The 24,213-nt window shown below is 37.5% G+C and overlaps 1 protein-coding gene across 8 annotated transcripts in view; it reads right to left on the bottom strand.

Annotated features, from left to right (window-relative positions):
* ETV1 (ETS variant transcription factor 1) overlaps positions 1–24,213 on the bottom strand; it is a 91,747-nt gene that overhangs the window by 29,973 nt on the left and 37,561 nt on the right. For 7 of the 8 annotated variants that reach the window (XM_065883362.1, XM_065883356.1, XM_065883358.1 and 4 more), the window contains 3 exons: positions 11,842–11,971; positions 8,098–8,286; positions 3,574–3,821 (listed from right to left, as the gene is read on the bottom strand). In XM_065883362.1, coding sequence (XP_065739434.1) covers positions 3,574–3,821; positions 8,098–8,286; positions 11,842–11,971 — 567 coding nt within the window. The remainder of the gene's footprint in view (positions 1–3,573; positions 3,822–8,097; positions 8,287–11,841; positions 11,972–24,213) is intronic. The other variant, XM_065883361.1, reaches the window with a different exon arrangement.

Genomic DNA, 24,213 nt, shown 5'->3' with positions numbered 1-24,213 from the left:
AATTTCTACTCTACTAACATAATATTTTGCAATTTTTTAGCTTAAATACTCAGCAGTTGAAATTGCATTCCTGTAATTATAATTATACCTAATAGACCTTCCATTTCCCATATCATAATTAATGTCAGGCTTTATTAGGGCATAATCATGCTACCTTTTCACTTACAAAGCTTCTTTTATTTTCACAACATTTATGCTATATTGAATTAAGCGATAACGAGTTCTAGAGGCCTTCTTAAAGGACAAACTCTGGATCACAGATGCTGAGTAAATGGACTATGAAACGTTTTTTGCATTGTCTTTAAATCACATAAAGTATTTTCTAATGTGCTACTTGTTCAACATCAATAAGTGAACAAAGAACTTAATGATTCAGTGATAAATACATTAGATTTCCTAAAAAGGTTATTTAATATTCTGTCAGCAAGGATGAAAGAACTAATGACAACAAAACAAAACATCTGGAGATCGTACTTCTTGACGGCAATGGATGACGTATACAGATGCGTCAACTTAATTGCAGCAATTTGGTGGCCAGTAAAACATATTTTGAAACACACAGGTTAATTTTTCATCTTCCCTGGTTACACAGTAACTACAGTTCTTTAGACCACATCCATCCAGAAGATACAACTTTACTATTTAACTACTCAAGCGAAACTGAAGTGTATCTTATTGGCAATATTGAAATTAGAATTCAAAGGTGTTGTCCAACTTTAGCAATCGGAAATATAATTTACAGGGGAGAAAGTAACATAAATTAACAGCTTCTCAAATATTAAACAAATATTCCACAAGTCATTTGCAAGCTTTATGGCAACTTCCAAAAGAGATGCCCTATGTGCCTTTAAAACAGGATACTGGACTGTTATAGACTGAATGATCGTGTCCCCCATAATTCATTGTGAAGCCCTAATGCCAAAAGTGATGGTATTTGGAGGGGGGCGGGGGCTTTGAGAGGTAATTAGAATAAGACTAGGTCATGAGGGTAGGGTCCCCATGGTGGAATTAGTGTCCTCATAAAAGAAGAGGAAGAGAGACCAGAGCCCTCTCTCTGCCGCATGAGGACACAGTGAGTAAGTAGCCATCTGCAAAGCCAGGAAAAGAGGCCTCACCAGGAAATGAATCTTCTGGAACCTTGATCTTGGACTTCCCAGCCTGCAGAACTGTGGAAGTTAAATGTCTGTTACTTCAGCTTTCCCACTGACGATGGTATTTTATTATAGCAGATTGAGCTAAGGAATGGACTATCCTTCTTTAGGTTAGAAGTGACTGAATCTGTGCTTTTGAGGGTCAGACCATAGCTGACTCTGGAATTCATATTATATATGGTCCACAAATAATGCAATTAAACCTCACAGCCCGAGTTCCTATTTTTTTGCTCTCAATGTATTATTTAAATCTTTTTCTTGTTTGGTTCACATCTTCTCAGGAAAAGTTACACGTCTTCAACATCATGTTATATATAATTTTATATACAATATAAATATAAGGAGAATATCTATATGTGTGTGTATATGTATATATATATGTATGGAAAACCACAGAATCAAGAAAATGATTTCAATGATAATCTTTCTGAGATTATACATATAAAAACATTTCTAAAAAACACAAAGAATTTTCTAAAAATGCTATGCCCTACAAGTCCTTTTCAACCAATTATCTGGGCTATTTTAACTGATTTCCACGTAAAGTTTCTTGAAATCACAATGAATTCAAAAAACTCTGCAGCAAATTAAAAATGTGGTTTGGAGAGTAAGGATAACATCAGTTAACAGGACTAGAAACTTGCAGAGAAAAATGAATCGTGTCTATAATAAAGCCCATTGTAGTGCAGAGTTCTTAATTATGCCCGTAAATCATGGACAAACATAAAAGGTTCTAAAGTGTAAACACTATGGTACATTCTAGGACCGTCTCCAAATTACAGGGCCTGGGACAAGCATTCAAGTACAGTCCCTCACACCATATGTTTAAATTTTTAAACTATAAACCAGCCGAACAAAACGATAAATAAATATGTTCTCTCCTCCTATTCCTTGAAACTATAAAAACATAACAACTTGGAAGGCCAGGCCAAACCTAGAATTTGGGGAAATCTCTAGGATTAGTGCTGAAAGAGGATGGTATGCAGCCAGTTTTCAGTCTTCAGACCCCGGCCCCTCCACACCCCCTTCCTGCCTCTCTCCCTATCCCTCAACCCCACCTTGTTCCACACCACGGGGGCCTCACACACCAAACATATGGGCACAACCAAGCTTCATCCTCATCCTCCCACAAGCAGCTGTCCCTTGGCCACCTCCTTGGACCTAGACAGGAACAGTGTGCTCTGCCTTCAGAAAACTAGGCCTGGGATAAACTTGCTCAGGCCCTGGGAGTGGACTCAAGGTTGGCTGGGCAGGGAATTCATGGGCCCTGGGTGACTGGTATACCTTCCAGAAGTAGAGGTATAGCCTCTCAGTGGGCAATTCCCCTTAGTCCTTTTCAACTTCTTGGCCAATGAGGAAGGGTGGCCAGAGGCAGACTCTCAGCGGTGGGGCTCCTTCTTGCTGAGCTTTAAGACCAGTTTATAATAAAACAGGTAACTTTATGCAAGTTGGCAACTTAAGACCAGGAGACAATTTTCTTTCCTCAAGTAGAACCAATAGAAAAACTCAGCAGTTATGCCTAGAGAAGCAATAGTTCCTTCCTAAAGAACATCCACAACTTTGTATCCAGATGAAAGGAAGTCACATTGTTTTCAAATACTTTTAAGTCCACAACCATCTATTGACCATGCTTACAATAACGTTAGTAATATTTTGCCTGGTGCCCTTCTTAGAAGCATTAGCTTCTATTTCATACTTTTTCCCCGAATTCCTGAGATTTCTGAAAGGCAGGTGTCCTGATTTTGAGATTATAACAAGAGAAATGAGCACAGAATAGTTAAGTAATTTTTCTGAGTTCTTAAGGTCAAACATTGGCAAAGTTGGTGGTAACATTAACAATAGACATAAGTGCTTTTTACTTTCGGGAAACAATTCTCCATTCTTGACGTACTACTTAGTGAGATCTTTCGGGCTCAGTGAGGCTAGAGCTAAGCCTATTATTGCTATTTTTGCTATCCCTCTCCCAATATGGAAGAATCCTTACTTCCAGACCCTTGGAATCTTGCCACAAGAATAAAGAAACAAACAAACAGTTATAAGCAATAAGTTACTCAGTACAGAAGAATATTGCTTTCTGTAAATATTGTTCTTAAACAGTGCAGCAGGAGCAAATGGAAAGAAAGCCCAGAATCAAGAAAAGAATGATCACGTTACTCTCTTGGGCTGAGAGTGTGTGTAATTTTACAAATTGTACTCTTCTTTGGACAGGTTTCATTTCTGGACACTATTTCATCCATTGGCTCATGCCAAAATGGTTTGACAGTCCAACCCTTCACATAAAGAGAAAGATTCAAAGAAGGAATAAATCAGAAATATTCCACCAAAAAATGGTCAGGAGCCACCCAATCTGTGGCCAACACTAATGAAACTGACAAGCAAGTGAAAAGATTTATCTTAAACATAACTTAAAGCATGGGCCTACCTGAATCATATGCAAAATCTCTGGGCTCCTGTTTGATCATCAGAGGAGGGGGGAAGCTTTGACTGGCCGCACCACCAACCATGGTGTTGTGTTCATACACCGGGTCGTGGTACTCCTGCTTAAAGCCTTGAGGTGGGAAGGGAATGTTTGGCTCAGACATCTGCCGTTGGTACATGGGACGTCCTTCCCTTGGCATTGTCGGCAAAGGAGGAAAGGAATTACAGGGTTCAGAAAGTTGGCGGCGAAATCTGGGAAATAAGAGAGCATGTTTCAAATAAAATAGTAACAAGGAATACCCTTTAAAAATACTGGCACGATTTTTAACTTCTAGTTAATGAACATGACACCAGCTGACCCGAAGTGTAAATCTTCACCAAAGGCTAGATATCTCCTTCCTGGGTCAGTAGCACTGTGATGTCTAATCAGAATACACCTTGTGTCCCCCTTCTAATTAGTTCCATTCAGCACTATTTCAGTACCTGACAAAAAGTTAAAGATGTGCTTCGGGGAAGGCTAGGAGAGCATTGTAGTGTTTGCAAGAAATAACACACTCTAACAGTTAAAATGCCCAACTAGAAATCAACTGGATCATTTACCAGATTTCCTTATTAAGAGGGTCTCAGATTAATTATAGACAAGAAAAACAAAACAGGGGAACCAGAAAGAATCTGATTTCAAACTGCAGCCTCCAGCTTTTAATTCTGTTATCAAACTAACCAACCAACAAACAAAATCAACCACATAAAAACCTCCTTATTGGTTTTCCTTCCCTTACCATCAGTTATCAAGGGAGCGAGAAGGGAATGACTTTCTTCTCAAATGTGCAGGACTCTTACATATTCAACAATGTCCTAAATAACACTGTATTCTAGTGAGAAATTAAACTGGGAAATATTATAGAGATTGAAATCCAAGCTAGTTGTAAAAGACTACTTCTTTACTGTCAAACAGCAACACAGAACTCACTGGCTTCCAAGATTTTCAAACAAAATCTCAAGTTGATAAAAATAAGCATGAAATATTACAGCAGACCTCCAATGATGGAAGGAACATGCATGCATCACATAGCTTTGGGACAGGTCGTGCTGTTAGGTCATGGGGAAGTTCTGAGGCCTTGGCAGAAGGCTGAGAGTGAGTCTCTACGCTCCTTCCTTCTTGGTTATCCCGTGTACTGATTGGCTAATCACTTCATCAGTTCAGTTCTGTGTTTCTCATCCTAATATCATTGACCCACCGCAAAGATGTGGATTAATTAAAGATTTAACAGCTCTAAACATGCCCAGGAGTGCTTAAAAATAACCTATCCAACATTTCTATGAGCAAATGTAAGCCTATTAACTCCCCTGCACCCGCCCCCAAAAGCATTCCTCAGACTTTAATTTGGAAAGTTAACATTTAATTTTGGTAACGTTAAATGAAAACAAGGTAAAAGCGAAAGAATGGCAAGGCAATTGCTTTAGCATTTCTAAGAACACTCCACCCTGTGATTTAACTCTAGCCTCTCTGGCTGCCATGGAAAGCACTGAAATTCCACCTACACCCGCAGAAAATAAACTCAGAAACTCAGATATAGCAAAATAGGCTGACTGGCACTGCATTCACTTCCCTTCGCTTGCTTATTTCATTAGCCAAAAAAAGAAACAAATTATCATTAAGAACTGTCAAGGAATGAATAAGAAAATTGTAAGTTGAAGTTAAAAAAAGAAACCAGCTCACTTGGGAAGCCTTCAAAGGAAGATAATAATACTTCTACTAAAAGCTTTGTTGAAAAATCAAGCCATTTGTTTTCACAAGTCAACATGATTCCAGTTGGTACTCACTGAGGACCAGGAATATATCAAACACACGTGCTTCGTAAGAAACTACAAGTTTGTGGTATCATTCTTATGACCCATTGTAAAGAGAAAGCGACTCCAGAAGCTTTCTGGAGAGAGTGCATGGGTAAGGAGGGCGTGCTGATGAGCTCCTGGGTAAAGAAAAACAGTGCCTAAGTGGTGGGAAACATTGAGAAAAAGAGACAGGGCTCCTGCACAGTGGGTTCAGGAAAAAGGGCTGGCCCAGGGAGCAGAATGAGGCTGAGGAAAGGAAGCGGGGTGCCGCCCAGTTGGCCATGAAGCATTCCCAGAGTGAGGTGGGGTGCCTCGGCTGGATGGGGCTATTTGGGGGAAAGGATCTGTTCCCAGAGCAAATTTGCCAATTATAACTGAGGGACTGTCATTTGTTGGCTAGAGCTCTCCAAGAAATCCTCCTCAGAAGCATACGGCTTCAGAGATTTTCCTGGGATCGGCCAGCTGGTGCTGTCCTCAACACTCAGTGGGGGGCAGTGGGAAAAGACCCTGAGCTTCCCTCTTCTAGTTCCGGGCCGGCTGTTCTCAGTCTCAAATATTTGAGTTCAAGTAGAGAAACTAAAATGGGTTTGGCTACAGCATTTCAAGTTAGCTCACCTAAAAACAGCCATACTGCTTGTTCAGCAGTCACCTCCCATAAGAAAGAACTATTCTGCACAGAGCACCGACTATGCAATCTCTAATTCTGGCCCTCATCTGAGGTGTGAGACGCGCTATCAAGAACTCTGGGAAGTCACCAGAAGTAGACAAAACAAAACTGGCTTTTCTTTGGTCGTCCTCTTCTTCCCTTTCAGCCCTGCACAATGTGCGTCTGTTAATGGCCCACCCGGCAATAAGATGTCTTTCATCTGTATTTACAAAACTGTTTACACAGATGCACATACCATTACACTCGGACAAAGTCTCAAGTCCACAGGGTGAGAAGGGAAAGATAATGGGAAGCATTTCATAACTAACGCACAAGAGGACTCAGGGATGGAAACCAAGGTAGGAAAGTTATTACTTGGTCTCACATTGGAAAGAATGCTTTCATCTTACCTTCATATCAAAAGAGTTACTGAACTTGAGATTGAGTGCCATTAAATAACCTATAAAAAGCAGATCTGAGTATTCCCTTATTTTCCGAAAGTTGCCAGCGGCACATCTTCTGGTTTCCTCTGCTGATCTGGGAGATTCCTCTGGCTGAGCTATTTTTATAATGGTGTGTCAGAGCCAATTTGCACGGGCTTCTTGTTAAATTTTCAGGAATTATGGGAGCCAACTCTTAAACACAGCCATTGTTAAGAATTAAATTATGTAAGTTTAAAATTATTAAAAAATTATATTTAAAACAAAGGCAGAAAACACTCAAAACTCATCACTTCCAAATTCTTTTACTACATTCTACTACTAATTATACTAATTATGCTCTAGAGGTTATGTCTATTGTATCTGTTTGGTAGAAATACTGTTTCATGGCATGTTGCTACACATCTCTTTGCAATTCCACATTTAAGGTTGTCACAGTGATACCCTGGAGTCTGCCATGGGGCAATATTTACATCACAGACGCATCAAATGCTATAGATCAAGGTCCTTGGGTTTACTCCCATAGAGCCTGTTGTTAACCATTTACCAGCACACCACTCACTCTACATAAGTACAAGGTAGAAGGGGAAGAAAGGATGCTATACATAATTGACTTGTGTTTTAAGTTGTATTATTAAGGCCTCTAAAGGTCCTCCGATATTTTATTTCAATATGAATTTTTTCATCTCTAGGAGTCAAGAATTATCCACCGTAACATTCTCTTTAGCTCTATGTTGTGCCTTGCATTATTCCTTTCTAAGTAATACTAATTGAGTCTCTACCTCTTTATATTCTCAGCGTTCAGGGTCATGCCTCTACTGACATTAAATATTCATTACTTGGAAAGGAGGAAAGAGTTCTATCAAATAAGTTTTCTTCTGCAAAACTATGTACAGCTAAACCACTCATCTAAGGTAAGGAACCTAATTCTGTAAGCCACCTACTAAAATTAGTCTCCTAACTTTATAGAAAAAGTACACACATATGCTCATAAAAATGGGATGATCTGATTTAAAGTTTAAGTGAAGCAAGTTAATTCAAGCAAAGTGAAAGGGAAATGTTCAAATGTCAGTATATAGATTAATTTTCCATTTTAGCAACCAATTTAAATGTTTATAAAGAAATGTTTATAAATGACCTTCTCCACAAATTATTTATAGCTAAAGATGGATAGAGCAAGCTCTTCCTAAAAATATTTTGCACAGATGTGCAAAATTAATACACTCCCCTTGAATTTACTATAGGTCTTAGGAATTGGTAGTAATAGGACTTTCTTCCAAGAATGCTAAAAACAGTTGTTTTTTGTTTTTTTAAATGGTACTTGCAGTTACCAGGGGGTAAGGATGGGAGAAGGGATAAATTGGGAGATTGGAATTAACATATACACACTACTACATATAAAATAAGTAACTGATAAGGACCTACTGTATAACACAGGGAACTCTACCCAGTACTCTGTAATGGCCTATATGGGAAAAGAATCTAAAAAAACAGTGGATATATGTATGTGTATAACTTAACCGCTTTGCTGTACAGCAGAAACTAACACAACATTGTAAATCAACTATACTCTAACCAAAAATTTTTTTTAAGTGGTACTTGTAGTTACCTGTGGTCCATGGGGTAGCTACTGTCTTGAATGGGCTGTGACGGAGGGAGGTGAGCTGGGAAGGCGCGGTCAGGTTTCGAAGTGTGAGCTGAGTTGGGAGACGCATGGTGCAGGGGGGACACTGGGGTGCTGGATGGTGTTGGGGGGTTGGAGGGCCTCATTCCCACTTGTGGCTTCTGATCATAGGCACTACCCAAGGAATGAAAGAAAAGAGAACATGTGCTTCTTGGGAGCAATTAAAACTTTTTTTTCCCCCCAACCCAAGGGTAGAAAAAATATTTTAGGCTTAAGTCTTAAGGAAGTTGGAATTGCATGTTTTTTGGATTCCGCAGCTCTAGAACACGTAATCTTTGAAACTGTCACACACTTAAAAAGAAAATGGGATAATGAATGTATACCTTGGTAACAGCATAAATATAAGACATCTATTTTTAATATATATACAAACAACACAGTATAAGGAACATCTCTGTCAGTGAAAGCAGTGGCATATTATTTCCATCTATTCTTGATATGTCTCCTTAAGCAAGTTTCATAGATCTTTTCTAGATCATTAAATATTTCTGATATTATAATCCTTCTATATTACATAAGATTTTAGAATAAGAACTCACATCAGTTTAACGAGATGCGGATCATACCTGGCTCGCCTTTATTTGTGGTAGAACTCTAAGAAGGCCATGCTTTTGCCTTATTGTCATTTTTTTAATGTAAAATAAATGACGCCTGGCATTAATTTCCTCACATAGGATAATAAAGGTTTATGAGGCAAATTAATAAAGATTTATGTCTCTGATATCTTTAAACTTTCTTAGAGTATAAGAATAGGTACAAAATAATGTTCTTAAGAGTAAAATCCTGTTATCATCTAACTTCTGAACACAGTTACAAAATAATACAATGAGTAAGCTTGTTTTTATATACATTATGAATTTAAGTTGCTTTCTTTAGCGTAGCTCTCAGGAATATGATTTAACTAATTTTTGTAATCTAAAAAATATTTTATTGGAAACAAATTGTCCTTAAATTTCTGAACAAAAAAAGATGTTCTAGATTAAAATACTGTATTTCATTTTAAAATAAAAAGCATTCATTAATATATATTTTTCTTTAAAAAAGAAACTTTAAAAAAAAACTGACTTATTTAATAATTTACCCTGTTGCACCATCTATATAACAGAATAACATCCAAGTGCAAAAATACTTTATAGAAGTGAAGGAGTATGTGCTGCGTAAGTCTTCCTTGCTTTAAAGCAAAGTCAGTGGAACTCATATTATGTTTGGTCCTACCTATTTCACTTACCAATATTTCTGAATGTGAACCCACTTCTTTTATAAAATGGTTCACATGTCTCATTCCCACATAAAAAGAAAAAATGATACATCTCCTGTCCTAGAATATTACTTTTTTCCCTTATGAAATGCTGTATTGAGTTACACTGTTTGTATAGAAATGGAAATAACAAAATTTAATCCATATATCACCTTGGGAATTACTGGTCCCCAAGAAGAACCTCAAAATATTCAGGTAATTCTTCTACCATTAATTTATGAAAGTCAGATATGTCTTTCTTCTTTCTAAGTCCATAAAGCAGCAGTTATTTCATAGTCACACTTCTGATCAATGCTAAAATGCAATGGCAATTCTATACCTATTTGGTTTATTAATTAAAAATTCCTCCATATGTTAAATAATTACTCCGAGAATACACAGTACTCTTAAGGAGAAAATGCGAAAATTAAAAACATGATAAAAATAAAACTCAGATTGATCAATATTGTTTTATCTGAACTCAGTATGTTTTATTAGTTGGCTTCTACAAGAGATCTGTTTTATAAAAGCTTTGAAGTTCAACTGAACTGCCTCATCATTTCAGGCTCTGGTGAACCTCCTAGAAAAACAGATATAAAAGACAAGTTGGCAAGAACAAATAGTAATAGAATGTCCAAGCACTGGTCAGGTACTGTGAGACTGCACAAATCGAAGTTTCTCAAATCTTAACTATCTTGGACAACAAACTAGTAAATATAACAAAAAGGAAGCAGACTCACAGATATAAAAAACAAACAAGTGGTTACCAGTGGGGAGAGTGAAGTTGAGAGGGGCAACACAGGGGTAGGAGATTAAGAGGTACAAACTACTAGGCATAAAATAAGCTACAAGGACATACTGTACAACACAGGGAATATAGCCAATATTTTATAATAACAATAAATGGAATATAACCTTTAAATGTTGTGAATCACTATCTTGTACACCTCTATCTTATATAATATTGTACATTAACTATACTTCAATTTAAAAGAAAAGGAAAAAAAAATTATTCCACGAAAAAGAAAAAAGAATATATGTAAAAAAAATCTGAGGAAATAGAAGACTCCTTTGGATTATAATGTATTATGAACTGGAATCAACATAATTTATAAGACCACAAATATTTGTAATCATTTTTATAAGTTTCTAAACTAACTCCTTTAAAGAACTACGTACGTCTCTACTATAATTGAGAGTAATAACATACAATATATACAGAGCCAACTTTTTCTGTACGCAATTAGAGGCCGATATGAAAAGCAGCAGAATGCAATTTACTATGAAGGGTTTTTAATGAACATGCATGTTATCAAATTTTCCAACAAATGAACAATGAACTTCTACTGCTCCACCCCCCTTTATTATCATCCGAAGGAACAACTGGCTTTTTAATAGATAATAGCCTCTGCTAAGCCTTATAAAATTCTAACTTTACTGCAATTGTCCACGAATGCATCTTATAGATCATCTGCAAAACCTGTCAGATAACTAATGTACTGCTTAGACCTGCCAAATGGTTCGTTTTTTCCTACACACTCTATCTAAAGTGCATAATGCTTTCTTTCTAATGAGAACTTTCAGCAGCTATTCATGCATGCAAAGTAAGAACCTCTCTCTCTCTCTCTTTTTTAAGTGAAGATAGACACAGGAAGCACCTTTCTCTTTTACTTGTTTATTTATTTATTTATTTGGGCACACCGCACAGCATGTAGGATCTTAGTTCTCCGACCAGGGATTGAACCAGTGCCCCCTGCAGTGGAAGTACGGATTCTTCACCACGGGACGGCCAGGGAAGTCCCCAGTCCCTCTTTTCAATCCCATAGTGCATCTCTACAGTAGAAAAGTAACTCATGATTTGGATAAAAATGACTGCATTAAAATGATTCTGGGGGCTTCCCTGATGGCGCGGTGGTTAAGAATCCGTCTGCCAATGCAGGGGACATGTATTCGAGCCCTGGTCCGGGAAGATCCCACATGCCGCGGAGCAACTAAGCCTGTGCGCCACAACTACTAAGCCTGCGCTCTAGAGTCCATGAGCCACAGCTACTGAGCCCATGCACCACGACTACTGAAGCCTGCACGCCTAGAGCCTGTGCTCTGCAACAAGAGAAGCCACTGCAATGAGAAGCCTGCAAAACCCAACGAAGAGTAGCCCCCCTCGCCGCAACTAGAGAAAGCCCCCACACAGCAACAAAGACCCCAAAAAAAAAAAAAGATAGGTCTCTGACTTGACCTTTAATTAAAATGATTCTGAAAGTATGTAATCAGACAGTAAATGGTCCTTCCGAGTTCTGCTAAACACATAACCTAATTAGCTTGTTATATGCTGCAGGTGTAACTCATAAAATATGACTTGAGATTTTATATTATGCTGGAACTGTGTTTCAATAAGAACCATCAGGCCTTCTCTGTACACCTGATTGCTTTACCTGACATTGTACAGGCACTTTTCTCCATAGCTGAATTTAAAGGGCTGTTCTTGACTGCAGGCAGAGCCAAGTTCTGAACATGGACTGTGGGGTTCTTTCTTGATTTTCAGTGGGAGGCCATGAAAAGCCACTAGAAAACAAAACACAAATACCCACAAAAATGAAATACAGTTAGGAATTAAGTACACTAATCTGTTCTACTCCTCTTGGTTAAAATGTCACTAACATTTCATATTAACTTTCATACATAAGAAAAATCACGTTGGATGAATTTCATGCAAGAAAAGATTCTGGAGGATCTCCATATACTCGTTGTTTGCTTTTACTGCATAACGAAATGCATGCTTAAACTCTCTCTCATTACTTAAAGTCAGATGAACTACTTGTAATTGGTTTAGCGGATATTGACAATACTAGAAGTTTTCAGAAAGTAAGCTTGAAAACATTTCAGAAAGGTTTCCAATGACTAAAGCAGAAAAAATACAGCCGATTATCCAAGAATTAACTGAAGACAGGAACATAAATTTAAGTATTATTGAAAGGAAAATATCTCAAATGTACCAATAGTAATGGTTTAATGGAATAACAACTGGACTATGAGAAAGAAAATCCAGATGCATGCAGTTCTCAGGGTAACTAATGATACTTTGGACAAAAGGACAAAAAACTCGACCTCTTTTTAGGCCAGGGCTCATATATAAAAATACACATAAAACTATTTGCCTAACTACTTACCACAAGTGTGAAGATACATTGTGAGAAATATGCTAAAAGTTATTTTTCATATATAATCTACCATAAAACAATTATTCTATATGAAATGATGTTTCCTCCTTTTTCATATGACTTAGTGTCATATGTCATTACTGTTCAATATAATATAAAGACAATATCATCAAATATGAAGAAATATGTATATTTGGGGTGCAATCATAGCTTTCAAACCAATAAATAAATAAGATTATATATTTTTATTCTTCTATATGAAACTGAACAAATGCATATTAGAGATCCTCAGAATAATTGAAGTTTTAGTATAAATGGAAAATGAATAAAAAGATAAGGGGAAAATAGACATGAGAATGAATTTTATTTTCATACAATTTGCACAGGTATGAATTATCAAGGATAAACACAAGAAGGACACACTGTGGATAGTTACTCCAAGTCCTATAAAACCTGAGATTAAAACAAACTATTAAGTGTATATACTATAAAGGAAGATATTACAAGAGAAGCTTTGTGGCTTATAATGCCATTCAATCTTGATTATGATATTACATCATTATGAACTTGTACTAACTTGAATGTCATATATAATTTTAGTATAAGAAATTGATATCAAGAGCTACCAAGCTCCAGGAAGATAAATGCTATTTGCTTACATAAGCACATAATTTTGACAAAAATGTTCAGTGGTACTCAAGAGACATCTGAAACATTGTAGAAAACAAATGTGCCACAGAAGTAAACAAGTTTCATCTAAATAATTGTCTAAGGAAAACTTAATAAATAATAATACAATTATTTCGCTGAGTGGTCTATTTCAAAGTATTTTTTTCTAATTTAATGTGTGTTTAATATACCTACTCAAAGTAGAGAGTTAGAAACAAAGGGGAAATTACATGTCTCTTCGTATGCAAAGGGTTCGTATGTTCATTAACTTTACCAAGTCAGAAAGTTATAATTTATAAAACGTTACGATAGAAGAGGCTTAAGAACCTCAAGAATCAATTGTAACATGAGGACTTGTTTGGATTCTGACTTGAACAAACCAACTGAGACACCTTTCCAACAAATAAGGTATTTCAATGTGGACTAGGTATTAGATGTTTAAGAAATTATTGTTAATTTTGTTGGATGTGATAATGAAATGGCAGTTGTACCAAAAAGAAAGGTTTAAAGCTAAAGCTTCATAAAATATTTACAGATAAAAAATAAGCTCTGGGATTTTCTTTAAAATACTCTAGAAAAAAATGTATGAGGGAAGAATCAAATAGGAAAATGTTGATAAATGTTAAAAGCTGACTGATGGATAGGTGGGAGTTCACTACATTATTTTCTTTACTTTTACCTGAATTTGCAAGATGAAATGTTTTTTAAATGTGGGGGAAAAAAATCACAAAAAATTTAAAGTAGTATTCTATAAGAAAATTCTCTCCCTGTGTGTGTGTGTGCTACTTCTTAGAATGACAAATATTGTATGATGCAATCTTGTAACATCTTAACCATGCATTTGTTGCTTTCTTAACAAATAGTTTTCCACTGTTTATTACTTACTTGAACATATACAACAAAATGTGTATACCCTAGTTCAGCACTTTAGATTAAGTAGTAGGTTTTATATTTTCCTAAGAAAAAGCAGTAGCAACATCAAAGGAACTCACTTTGCCATTCAACTAAGTAACAAATCATTATACCTGAGAGATGAGATCTAAATTATATGAATGAAAATGGATAAGAACTTAAAAGCTAATAAATTGCCACGTATGATGCAAAGTTTATCATATTTATCAAAATATCAAACATACCAGAGACTGCCATATTCAACATTACTATATTTTAAAAGTCTTTGGGACCACAGTGTAGGAAAAGATTAGTAAACAGGATGCAAAAGGCATTAACCATAAAAGAAAATAATCTACGAATTAGGTTTCATTGAAATTAAGAACTTCTCTTCTTCAAGACACTAAGTTACAGACACCAAGAGAATACTTGCTATAGAAAGATCTGACAAAGAAATCATATTCAACATAATAAGAATTGCTACAAATTAATAAAAGAAAACAAGAGACCCAATTAAAACGGGCAAAAGACTCAAACGGGCAGTTCATAAAAGAAGATACCCAAATGACAAACAAATGAGCAACAAAGCAAGCATATATGAAAAAGTATTCAGCATCTTTACTCATCAGGAAACTGCAAATAAAATCACACGAGGTTTTCACTATAGACCCACTAGAACGGCTAAACTGAAAAAGACTGGCATTACCAAGATATGAAGAAGACCTAAAGCAATAAGAACTGCTTATATATGCTGCTAAGAGTATAAACTGACAAAAACACTTTGGAAAACTTTTTGAAGTATCTACCAAGTCTCCATATAAATCTCCACTATGATCCAGTAACTATAATCTTAGGTAGATATCAGAGAGAAAGGATTGAATATGTTTACTAAAGTACATGTTCATAGCAGCTTTATTCATAATACCAAAAACTGGAAAAATTCCAATGTTCATTAGCAGAAAAATGGATGAGTAAATTGTGGCTTATTCATACCATGGAATATTCCACAAGAATTAACAAGGAACACATTGATGACACATGCAGAAATGTGGATGGTCTCACAGATGGTAAATTGAGCAAAAGAAGACAAACACAAAAGAGTATACAAAGAGTACACAGTATATGAATTTCAAGTACAGACCAAACTAATGGATAATGAAAGAATCTCCTTCTGTTGGTGGATGGGAGTGTTCATGACTGAGAAAGGGCACTAGTAACCTACTACAGAGCTGTAAATATTTTATATCTTGCTCTTGGCGGTGTATATATGAGTATATACCTATGTAAAATTCATCAAGTTATACACTTAAGATTTTTGCATTGCAATGAATGTGTATCTCCATAAAAAGATTTAAAAGTATGAGAAGCATCAAACAATGCTATACAAATTAAGATGTTTGAAAATGTCTGGCGGCCTCCTCTTCCAGCAGAGACATCTGATAATGTGCTTCAACTTCACATAATAAATAATTCCAGATGACTCACGGGAGGAATGACAAGCCTGGGATACCATTGGGAATGGTTGCTAGCAGGACAGTAGCCTCCTATCAAAATGTCCATTAATATCAACCTAGAAGCAAAAGGCATGACCCATCCTTGTAGATACACCATCTGGAGCTCTAGTGCTTTCAGACTGGCCCCATGAGTTTCCCAAAGTGACTTTAGAAGAAAGAACACATAAGGATCCCCAGAGTGCTATCAGAGGCAAGCAGATCCCTAAACAGGGGTTCCCCAAATTTGGCCAATCATCAGATTACCGAGGGAAATTCTGAAAAAAAACTAACAGGCATTCCCATACTCCATATGTTACAGGTTCAGTTGTGTCCCCTCCAAATTTTATCCTGAAGTCCTAACCCCACCTCAGAATGTGACCTTATTTGGAAAATTAGTTAAGATGGGGTCATTAGGGTGGGACCCAGTTTGTGGTACCTTGTTATGGCAGCCCTAGCAAACTCATACCCTGTTCCCAGAAACTGATTCACTAAAGCTGGTATATAGATCAGGATTCTGTATCTTATAAAAGTTTCTAGGTGATTCTCATAACCGGGCAAATTTCAAATCCACTATGATGCTTGGCAACACCTGGATCCAGTGTGTGCTGCACTGAAACAGGTCCAGTACTTGAAAAGACGTTTTTAAGAAAACTAACAAGGTCTTCCTTTCTGTTAGATGCCAACACTCAAGGATTCTCACAGGTTCTCCAAGAAGTTTAGGGCTCCCCTACTCTCTCCGTGTGTGGGCCTCTTAATCACTGTGTGCCCTTGGAATCGTGACTTTTTTTTTCTAGTCGTAAGCCAAATGCTAGGATTTTTTTTTTTTAATTGCCGTGTTGAGGGGAAAAAAGAAGCCAGCCTAAGATCGTCAACCTTTTGCACAAGAACCAGAGCTACTTTATTTTCCTCATTTTCACTTTTCTGCTTCCTCGAGATTTTAGATCACAAAAATGACTTCCGTTATTTATTATTCTTCAGTAAGGGTAGTACAGAGACTCCCACCAGAGAGGGCTGAGCTGAGACCCTGTTGGGTATTTCATCACAGGGCTGAGAGCCTGAGCGTCTGTGAACAGGCAGTTTTCCAGCTCACTGGCACAGTCACAAGTGGAAGCAGCACATTCATTTTGTGCAATTTGCTTTACCTTCCCACAAGGAGTTGGTGCATGTAAAAGGCTGTTAAGTACTAAATTATTCCTTATCAAATCACCATCATCTGGAGTCATGATCAACGCTAATTAAATTACTTTCGCTGAACATGGCTCCAGCCTGCTGCCGAGGCTGCTTAGGTACATTTCATCTCGCTTACTGTACTGTCCTGGTTGGCTCTGGAACCAGGGCTACAGGAATCGGCATTGTTTGTAGTTTTAATTAAAGTGAATCTTTCCTTCTTCAAGTGTATCAAATCAAGTGAGTTAACTCCTTCATTTCATTTACAAAGAAGTGATGGTTCCCAATGATATTATATTATATCCTTATCCCTGACTTCAGACAGTTCAGATCATTTATCTATGAAATCTGCTGTCTTCCTCAAACACGTTTCCATGCAAACTTTTAGGACCCGCAACTCCTCTGGACAATCAGATTTTTAGGAGGAGAAACCAAGAGAACTCTCAAGAGATGATTCTTGCATTTTTTCTTTGATGGAGGCTTGACCTTTAAAACCACATCTTAAGGCTGACTTACAATGACTGAATTCCTCTAATGGTTAAATGTAAGTGCTCCAAAGTACCAGGACTTTAAAAAATGCACTTCCAAAATAAACTTAACCACTTCTTAATTCACACAGTTTACTTGGGTTTATGGTATTCATCATAAAGTATTTGTTAGATTAGTGATTGTTTTCATTTTAGAACTATGAACTATGAGGCATCATCTTGGATTCCATTTTTTCTGCCCACATTTTTGACCAGAGACCCACTCTTGTTGTCATCGCTCTCCTGGAGCACAGAAATCCCCTTGGCTTTACAAATGCAACAATGCTGGTATACAACCAAGTCTTTGGCTCAGGGTAGGCATATAAGTCATATGTGAACACCTACAATATTAGAGATGGAGATAATGAATTTAAAAATGTGCTCATAGGAGAATAATTTCCTAAACAGTCATGACCCTGGAGTATTTTTTGGCACCACTAAATTGAGAACAGACCATGTTATGACTTACTGGTTCATGTTAGTCCAGAGAATAAACAATGAAACTTATGAATTGAGTTTCTGTTTATATTTCTATAGTGAACATGATATAACTTTAAGAAAGATAATATGCTAAACTGTAGGTGTTAACATACTGAACTCTGGTTGAGTTTGGAATAGTGCTAGAAAACACCAGCTATAATGCTTTTTTTAAAAAAAAGACTCAAATTTACATAGTATTATAAAGTTTTCAAAGAATCTTCACCAACTCTCGATTCTCATCATTCAAGATAAGGACATTAGCATTCCAATTTTGCAAAAAGAATTTTTAAAGGCATGAAGAAGCTAAGCTTCATGTCCAACTAAAGACCGAGGACTAACTTATAACAGGCTAGGAATTAAAGCCATGGGCTTTGGGCAGCAACTCTTGAACCCTTGAGCATACAATTCAAATATATTTTTGAATAAGCACACTTAAGGTCTCCTTCATGCATGAGCACCACTACATTATATCAGATGTTTCTTTATCCATTTACTTCTTCATTAATTCATTCATTTTCTACAGCCCAGACATTATGCCAGTTGCTAAGGGGCAGGGAATGTGGAGCTATAGAAGAAGCTGAACAGTAAGGCACAGTCCTAACCACCAAGAGCTCACAGAAGTCCAATTAGAGCTTTATTTAGTTGTTTTTTTAAGAAAAGTTCTAATAAATAAATTAGCCAGTCTTCTTTAAGCTTGATCAATTCATGTGCATGCTATGCATATTTCTGTATACATGACCTTAATAATATATTCTTGCACTTGTATCTAAATGAAGACACTTAGAGCATTCATGCTTGCTTTTAGGCATTCTGCCTTCTTTCAATTTATTGCTGTGGCCAAAGGCATTTAAAAATTCACACCACTCATATTCCACTGAAGGAAAAACATTGCTATCCAACATCTAAAGCTTCCCCTTGATTCTGATAACCAAAATGTCACAAGCGATGGGTCCCCTTCTCTATGTGGACACTGAATGTAAATACGGTGATAAATTGTCTTAGCTCTGACCTTTCACTCTGCTTTCCTCCCAACTCTTATCCTAAGAGTGAAATAGAGCGGTAATTTCTGTGAGTACAAAACAATTACCCTGCAGAGAGAAGCACATCAGATTTTTAACTACTACTTCTGTAAACAAAACTATGTCTTTGAATCACATCTGTAGTTTTTGAATCAATATTAGCTGGGAATTTAGAGCCTTCATGAGAGTCTCCTGAGTTTGATGTTGCGATTTCTGGTCTGCTCAAAAAGTCTGTTTTAGAACGGTCTACTGTACAGTATTCTAGGACAGGGGTTAGCAAATTGCAGCCCATGTGTCAAATCCAGCTTCCCACCTGTTTTGGTAAATAAAGTTTTATTGGAACACCATTCTACCCATTCATTTAGGTAGAGTCTAGGACTACTTTGAGTAACAATGGGGTATTTGTGACAGAAACACTTTGACCCACAAAGCCTAAAATATTTACTATCTGAAAATAGAAAAACAGAAAAAAATGTCTGCTGATCCCTAGTCTAGATTATGGTCTGCAATGAGAAAGGAGAAAGATCTGGTACAGCGACCCCTGCTAGTGATAGGGAACAGCTAAATTAGTTAACAACGGATATTTAATTTTGCTTCACTAACCCTGTGTTTACTCTGGCTGTGTAGTCAATTTAAAGGGATATACACAAAAAAGATGGTGAAAAACATGACATGATATTCAGGCTCTAAAACACTAGAAATTTATGTGTTTTGAGGTATTTCAAGGCATTTACTTAGACCATGGTTATGTATAATGCAGAGAGTTTTTTACACTTGTCTACAAAATATAGCTGAGGAAGTCAAAACAAATCATTCTGTGGACACAAAAGTGTTTGTAAAATAATTTCACTTGGCTATATCAGCAAATTAAAAAAAAAACTCTGTAAAAAGGGGAAAAAGTAAATGGTATACATAAATTAGGTTATTTAAGACCAGATACAAGCATGGCATGAAAAATGCATGTAGCCTTTTATACAAATATATATAGTTGGGAATACACTCACTAGATGAAAAGCATTCACTTTAAGTTAACATCACTTCAATTTCAGGTGATAAATGGGTGGCAGTGACCTCAATTAGTACTGGGTTAAATTCCAGAAGCAAAGGGGAAGGCTTGTGTACAAATAAAGACAATAGTGTCACACACTCCGTAAATCCATCTTCCAAGTCTTACAGAAAATCGGCAGGCACTTCTGCTGCATCTGAGCCTCTCAAAGATTCTTTTCCAGTACATTTACTTCTTCCAAGCCCTCCCCACCCCCACTGTGTACACATACCACTCACACATACACACACCAACATCCATTACTAAAGGGCCTAATCTCAGCTATCAGCAGAGTGCCTCTATGGGGCCATTAAACCATTTCTCTTGTTTACAGTGCCCGAAGAAAGATGTGAATTATGTCTGTGACAAAACAAGCGATAACATTTCTAAACTGCTATCAAAATGCAAACTGAAACACATTTAAGGACAGAGACCCTGATTCCACTTTCCATGATTTTCCATTATTTGCAGCATCTGGAAATAGATTCACCTATAATATTTCCGAGACAAAAATTTAGACCACTGCACGGCAAGTTGATATATATTTTTTCTGAAAGAATATTCTATGAGTAAAGCAGTTATCAAAAAGATGATACAATGTTTCTTAAAGGAATATTATCAGTGGGGATAGATCCCATACCTAGTTGGTCCTTTGATATTATTTTGGCAACGCATAGAATGCTGCTCCGTAGTAATCACAAAGGTAAAGTAAGGGAGACTCTCACCTCTTGTTATCAATCTCAGAATTTTTAAATTGAAAACATTAGATATGATCAAGTTTTAGCGATTGAGCCGGTGTTTGTACTCAGAAACCTCTGTGCTAAAGGAACCATAAGTGGACGCCCTATGGGTAAAAACATAAACAAGAGGAGCTACTTTAATTGGAGGAAGGCAAACAGTCATCAAACTGCCCCTGCATTGCTCCCAGAAGTAAATGCTCGGCACATGCAAGGAACTTCCTGGGCAGTCTGAAAACCAGAACTGAATCTCAGAGAAGCCACACCTTTCTCAGAAGGGCATATCAAACTTTTTTTCCTAATCCCAAACTCCTCCTATCAGTAACAGGGACTGCATGCTCCATTGCAGGGATTCCTGAATGGTCCTGCCAGGGGTGTACATACCCGAACAAAAGAGGGGATGGAGTTTGAAAAAGTCCCGGAGGTCATCCTGCACCCCACAGCCCCATCCAGAAACTGGTGTGGTGTCTACAGACGTGGAAACCAGTTCTGAGGACAGAGCCAAAATCAGAAGCCAGGAATCCTCACAATCTACAGAGAAAAGCCTCACGCAAGACAGTTATTTCTTAAAAGTACACTTCATAATTCAACTTTCTCTACACCACAGACTACCATTATGCCATCTTAATAGAATAGAATGGACAAGTATTCTGGATTTGGAACCCTCCCTCTTAAAAGCTAGCGGTGATAGCGAGACGCAACCAACTATGACTCATCTGAAGGTCACTTATCTACCAGTCCTGATGGTCTAAACCAGAGGTTGCCAATGTTTCTGTTTGGTTCACATAGTGGCTTCAAATAATTTCAATTCGTTGTGATCTTTTTTTTTTTTTTTTTTGCGGTACACCGGCCTCTCACTGTTGTGGCCTCTCCCTTTGTGGAGCACAGGATCCGGACACGCAGGCTCAGCGGCCATGGCTCACGGGCCCAGCCGCTCCGCGGCATGTGGGATCTTCCCGGCCCGAGGCACGAACCCGTGTTCCCTGCATCGGCAGGCGGACTCTCAACCACTGCGCCACCAGGGAAGCCCCCGTTGTGATCATTTAAAAATCAGCTTAAAAATCTTTTTCTGGTTTAAAATTCTGGCTTCTCTAGAAAAAAAACACAATATCCAGCAACACTGAATCCACTTTCCAGCCTGAAAAATAGGACAGCAGTTGACTGAGCCCTATATCAGCTTCCCCTTTGGCCACAACCCGTGTTTTCCTATTTGTCACAGTTCCCACCATCGCTACCACTCCACACCCCATTCTCTCTGGCACTAAATTCACTTCCCTCATTTCTATGCTTAGCTTGAGAGTTTTTACACCTCATCAAACACATAGCTAAGAAATCATTAGTCAGTGTGTTTCCACATGTGGATGTGCATGTGCCCAGACACACACACACACACACACACACACACACACACACATTACCTCTAATCAGCAAAAATAACTATTACAAAACTCATAACACGCTCTGGCTTAGGTACTCAAGTACTCGTTCTCAGGCAATAGGGCAGAGCAGTAAAGGTAACAAGTACTTAAATCTGCATGGTTTCAAATTTTGCCACTGTTACTTACCAGTTGTAAGACTGGGCAAGCCTCTGTGTACTTCACTTTCCTCTTTTATAAAGTCGGCATGATAATAGCACCTGCCCTGTGGAGTCGCTGTTAAGATTAAATGGGATGCTACGTGTAAAGTACGTAAGTGCTCAATAATATTAGCTATTGGCATTGCTATGATTCAAACCCAGAATATTTACACACGACAGCTAAAAGAGAACACGTAGATCACCCAGAAACATAACAGCAGTGGCTAAGAGCGTGGAGATGTAATTTGGCTTTGCTACTTACTAGCTTAAGGACTTCTGGTCAACTAGGTAGTTGCTACAGGATTCAGTTTCTCCCTGTGTAATATGGGGCTTATCATAGACCTTCCTCATGGGGTTTGTGTGAGAATTAAATGAGGTAAGGCACAGGAGAACTCTGAAGAGTACCTGGCACGTGGTAAGAACTCAGGAAACGTTAGTTATTACCATTATTACTCCAAGCACTTCCTTTCACAGAAGATAAACTGAAACTCAAGAAAGTAAAGTGACCAATGATAGGAACGGGACTTCAACCATCAGAGTGTTACCATACTACGTTTTCTATTTCATCTTGTTTCCAATTTCATAGGGAAACTTCACACATACTACACATACTACTTCACAGTAGTTATGTCAAGTCAACTACTCACTAAGAACAAAAAATGTACACATGGAGAAGAATCTATAAGGAAGGTACCTTGACGAGAGGAAAAAGCAAAGTGTGGCCTGGCAGAATGAGCGTTGGATAAGGAGTCAAGTACTCTGTACCTAATTCCTACCACCGCTAACTAGCTGTGTGACCCCAGGCACAGTGTGCAACCTCTCTGGGCTTCTGTTCCTCATCTCCAAAACGAAAGCATCAGACTAAGCAATCTTGTAGTTCTAAAATGTAACTCTGGGTTAAGTACCTGCTTGCTGCTGATGTCAAAGAAAAATGTAAAAATCTGATGCAAGAAGTCAGAGGGCATAACTTCTGAGGCTACACAGCTCTAAGCACCTCAATAATCCCCGAGGGCATTACTGGATTTTAGCAAATGGTGGTCACTGAAATTCATAATGAGACTTAATCACCAAGAAAAGGCAAAATTGGGTGTAATCTACTATATTCAAGAAAGGAGGGTGCATAATGCACATTAGAAAGGTGTACATAGGGTTAACATTTTAAAACACTTGATGCTTTAAAAGGCATTTCATGGACCACCTTCTTTCCAGCTGATGATGAAAAGTAATGTTATTATGTTGATAAAATAAAAAGCAGAATCAAAAAGTTATATTCCTAGTTTAAAAGCATCACAAGCACCATTAATTTAAAAATAGAGAGACCTCGGACAGTGTTGATTCATTCCTCTGAATTTTAAAGCCTAATCCTACTATAACAGTACTTCAGCAGTAGTGGTGCTAAACGATCCTCACCTTCACAATTTAACTGCCAGGAGAAAGTGCCCTGGTGGGAAACTGGTTCTTCCATCTGGAAAAGGGTAAGAACAGGGAAAAGAAGACCTAATGTAAAAACAATCCAAATCGAATCAGTTTTGCATTCTGTACTGGCTTCAAATCAGATCTTCCTTCCCCTACTGGTCCAGTAGATGGAAAGCAGCACGACACTATTTTTTTGGAAAGAGATTCTGTACAGCGAGCCCAAACAGAGAGTACTTCATATCCAGCTGGCAGGAATCAAACCTGAACAAGCTGCAGCTATTTGAGAAACAGATCTAATAAACTGAAATGAAGTTCTGAATCAAGATGCCCACCCAAACCCACACCCCTCAAAAACTGCCCTACTTCATCAATTACCTACTTACGACCTTTATAAATACACAAGATACCTCTTCTGCAGAAATTGTTCCATTGTGCTTTGATATGGATACTCGTTAAGACCTATACGGTTACAAAAATTAATATTACTTCTCTACCTTGTAATTCTGTAATTTCTTTCAAATAATGGACAACACTGTCTTGGAAAAGGCTGACCAGTATCTTATTATTCCTAGCTGACTTGGAAGATGCCAACACTACCTGGTGTTTCTCAGTCTAGCATGAAGAAG

The sequence above is a fragment of the Phocoena phocoena genome, chromosome 9, assembly GCF_963924675.1.
Source record: "Phocoena phocoena chromosome 9, mPhoPho1.1, whole genome shotgun sequence".
NCBI classification, from domain to species: Eukaryota; Metazoa; Chordata; class Mammalia; order Artiodactyla; family Phocoenidae; genus Phocoena; species Phocoena phocoena.
This window is presented reverse-complemented; position numbering and strand designations above follow the sequence as displayed.